Source organism: Henckelia pumila, chromosome 2, assembly GCF_033568475.1.
Source record: "Henckelia pumila isolate YLH828 chromosome 2, ASM3356847v2, whole genome shotgun sequence".
NCBI classification, from domain to species: Eukaryota; Viridiplantae; Streptophyta; class Magnoliopsida; order Lamiales; family Gesneriaceae; genus Henckelia; species Henckelia pumila.
The window spans coordinates 69,468,235-69,472,152 of NC_133121.1; the positions used below are offsets into that span (position 1 = coordinate 69,468,235).

General features: G+C 39.8%; 1 protein-coding gene and 1 non-coding gene across 2 annotated transcripts; one reads left to right on the forward strand and one right to left on the reverse strand.

Moving 5' to 3' along the window:
* Positions 1 to 1,238: 1,238 nt before the first annotated feature.
* LOC140877724 (uncharacterized) lies at positions 1,239 to 2,234 on the reverse strand. The gene has a single exon (XM_073281291.1). It carries the CDS (start codon positions 2,232 to 2,234, stop codon positions 1,239 to 1,241), a length of 996 nt encoding a protein of 331 aa, XP_073137392.1.
* An 868-nt stretch (positions 2,235 to 3,102) lies between these two features.
* LOC140885759 (small nucleolar RNA R71) lies at positions 3,103 to 3,209 on the forward strand. Its single transcript, XR_012151176.1, has one exon. It is a non-coding gene; the product is annotated as a small nucleolar RNA R71 (small nucleolar RNA).
* The last annotated feature ends 709 nt before the right edge of the window (positions 3,210 to 3,918 follow it).

The window sequence follows — 3,918 nt, forward strand, 5'->3', positions numbered from 1 at the left end:
AAACAACAAAACACAAGTTCCTCATGCTAGAACAAGTGTAGATGCAAGAATGTGATTTTAAGGAAAACTCGAGAACCAACTGTTCCGAGTATGCTATCCCGCTATCGATGTCTGCTTTTACCTTTCAATGCAGTAGTTCCAACTCTGGATAAGCTACAACAAAAGGTTTAATCAACAACTAAACAATCCAACAACAAAGGCAACGGTTCAAGGAAATCTCTTTACCGATCTTCGTCCAACTCTTGACGAACAATGCTGCTAACACGGGCTTGACAAACTCCAAACGAATCTGTTCAGATACAAATCAAAGATCAATTACCATGATCGACTTACAAGCCATGTTCAACAACTTCAAAAATGTTTCAAATCTCCAAAACTCAAACCGACGACATAACGGCTATAACTAAACAAACCGACAACGCAGACAGCAGTTCAATAGCGATATAACCTCATAACAATTCTAAGACAACCAAAACAAGGCAATCCCAACAAATCTCAAATCACAATTTTCGAAAATGGCTTCCAAAAATCAAAACAATTCCGAACGTCGCTCAAATTCAAAACCGATAGATAATAGACGATCAGAACTCTGTAGAGAACAACATACTCGAATCTAGAATGATTCTAACAACATCCAAAAACTAGAATGTATTTGATCATAGAAAAACTTACGATATAACAGAGCTCTTACTACAGTGATCGATAATCTGCCTTCAGAAATAATTTCTAACGGACGGATCGAGCTCGGACTGAAATCCCAAAGCTTGGAAGCAATAGGAATCGGCTACAATGGAGGAGGAAGGAATGGGGAAGGAGATGAAGACTTTTCAATCTCAATTCTAAGTGTAGATAATATATAAAATCCAATAATTACGTTTACCCTGAAAAATCAAATTTTTGCAAAAAGGACCCTGATCAAAATCAAGTCGGCTCGTGAACTCTGTAATCTCCGATTAACTCAAATAAACTCATTTAAGATAAAAACGGGGCGTTACAACATTGCACCGGACTCACCCATGGACTATCAGATATAGGATAAATGATACATGCATCAAGAAGTTTGATCGTTTCAGCTTTGACAACTTCCTGCATTTTCGGATTCAATCTCCTTTGTGGTTGGACCAATGGGTTGATGCTCTCTTCCATTAAAATCTTGTGCATGCATATGGATGGATTGATTCCTTTTATATCCGCCACTTTCCAGGCAAACACACTCTTGTGTTTCTTGAGAACCTCCATTAGTCTGGCCTCCATCTCACTGTCAAAGAAGAAGATATTATGACAGGTAACTTATCATTCTCACCTAAAAACACATATTTGAGATGGATAGGTAATGGTTTCAATTCCACAGTAGGTGGTTCCTCAAGGCTTGGTTTCTGGAGGATTAAATCCTTCCGATCACCAAGGTCTTCAAGTCTAAGCTTTCCACCTCTTCTCCATGACTGGTTGTCATTCAAATATGCAGTCATCTCTTCAATTCTGTCATTGAGATCTTCCACATGCTCAGATATAAGTGCAGCTTCTAATGGTTCCTGAAAAGTATCCTGCACATAATCAAATAACAGTGAGTCCACTACATCCAGTTGAAAACATTCTTCATTATTCTGAGAAAATTTTAAAGCATTAAAAACGTCAAACAAAATTTTCTCTTCTCCCACTCTCAACAGTAACTCTCCCTTCTGGACATCTATTAGTGCCTTTCCTGTTGCCAGGAAAGGTCTACCCAAGATGAGTGGCATGTTTACATCCTCTTCCATATCTAGCACCACGAAGTCCACGGGGAAGATGAATTTGTCCACTTTTACAAGCACGTCCTTGATTATCCCCCGTGGATATTTGATGGACCTGTCCGCCAGTTGTAACGAAATTCTGGTGGACTTTGGTTCTCCCAAGCTCAATTTCCTAAACACAGAGTAAGGCATTAGATTTATACTAGCACCCAAATCACATAAAGATTTATGAAATTGAATATCATTAATCACACAAGGGATAGAGAAACTCCTTGGATCTTTTTGCTTTAATGGGATTTTATTTTGCACTAGTGCTGAGCAATTCTCAGTCAGACTAATCATTGCATACTCCTCCAGTTTCCTCTTGTTGGAGAGGATCTCCTTCAAGAACTTCGCATAGCTTGGCATTTGCATCAGTGCATCAGCGAAGGGAATATTAATATTCAATTTCTTGAATACTTCCAAGAATTTGCCAAAATGGGAATCTAGTTTTGCCTTCTTCATAGCTGCAGGAAAAGGTGGTGGCACAACAATTTTTGCTTGTGAAGTTGGTGAAAGTGTTGGGATAGATGACTTACCTGAAATTTTTTCTGATGCCGCCAATTTTGGCTCTTTCTCGATCTGTGGTGCAGGTTCTACTGTCTTTCCACTCCTCAGTTCAATTGCTTTTACCTGCTCCTTCGGATTCTTCTCCGTTTCACTCGGCAAGGTACCCTGATCTCTGCTGGAAATTGTTTTGGCCAATTGCCCTATCTAATTCTCCAGATTCTTTATTGAGGCATCTTGATTCTGCATGCGGGCTTCAGTAGATGATATGAATTTCTGCATCATCTGCTCCAAGCTTGATTTCTCCTCTTGAGGCTGTCTGCCGTAGTTCTGATTCCCATATGGTTTATTGTTCTGTCCACCCCACGAGAAATTTGGATGCTGTCTCCACCCTGGATTATAGGAATTCGAGAATGGGTCATTCCTTGGGCGATTTTGATTTCCCATGTGACTTGCCATAACGCCCTCTGGTTGAGAAAATGTTTGACAGTCTTTCATGAAATGCTCTGCACCACATTTTTCACACCACACATCTTGAACTCGCATCACAGAGTTTCCTACACTCAGTTGCTCAATTCTCTTGTTCATGACTTCAAGTTGAGCGGCCACTGAAGTGAATGCATCAACTTGATGCATTCCTGCGGGTCTTCTGACTGCATTCTTTTCTGATTGAGGATGATAGCTACTGGATGTCATCTCCTCAATTAATTCATATTCGTCCTCTGGTGATTTCCGTAACAAATTTCCACATGCAGCTGCATCTAACATGGTACAATTTGAGTGAGGAAGACCATAATAAAAATTTTGTATCACAAGACCGTCTGGTAGTTGGTGATGTGGGCATCTCCTCAGTAGATCTTTGTAACGCTCCCATGCTTCATAGAGTGTTTCCTGTTCACCTTGAGCAAATGTTGTAATGTCTGCTCTGAGTTTCATTGATTTGGACGGTGGGAAGTATTTAGTGAGGAAGGCCTTTGCTAGATCATCCCAAGTAGTGATGGACCCTGCAGGTAGATTGGTTAGCCATGCTTTAGCTTTATCTCTTTAAAAAAAAAAGGAATAAAAGCAAACGAATAGCGTCATCAGAAACTCCCTGCATCATAAAAGTATCACAGATTTCTAAAAAATTTGTCAGGTGAGCATATGGATCATCTATTGTCATCTCACCAAACTGGACTGCGTTTTGCACCATTTGAATGATAGCATGCTTTATTTCAAACTGATTTGCTGCTATTGTTGGCCTGATGATGCTTGGTCTGGCATTTTCGATGGATGGCAAAGCGCTATCCATCATGGATCTGTAGATAGGTGGTGCAAGATTCTCTTCTTCTTCCAATCCACGTAATCGTTCTTGGTTTGCCATTGCTTCTTTTTGTTGCCTTCTTCTTCTGCGAAAAGTTCTTTCAATTTCTGGATCAAAAGGCACGAGTTCTTCTTCTGGTGAATGTTGCATGCACTGCAAGAGAATCCTGCAGTTCACATATGGAAAAGAGTGATTAAAATTGTAATAGAGAAAAATCAAATAAAACAAATTAAATTCTCAATAGTCCCCGGCAACGGCGCCAAAAACTTGATCGACGGAATACTAACACTTAAAGTGCACGATTCAAGTTATAATAAAATGTACTGAGTACGAGTATCA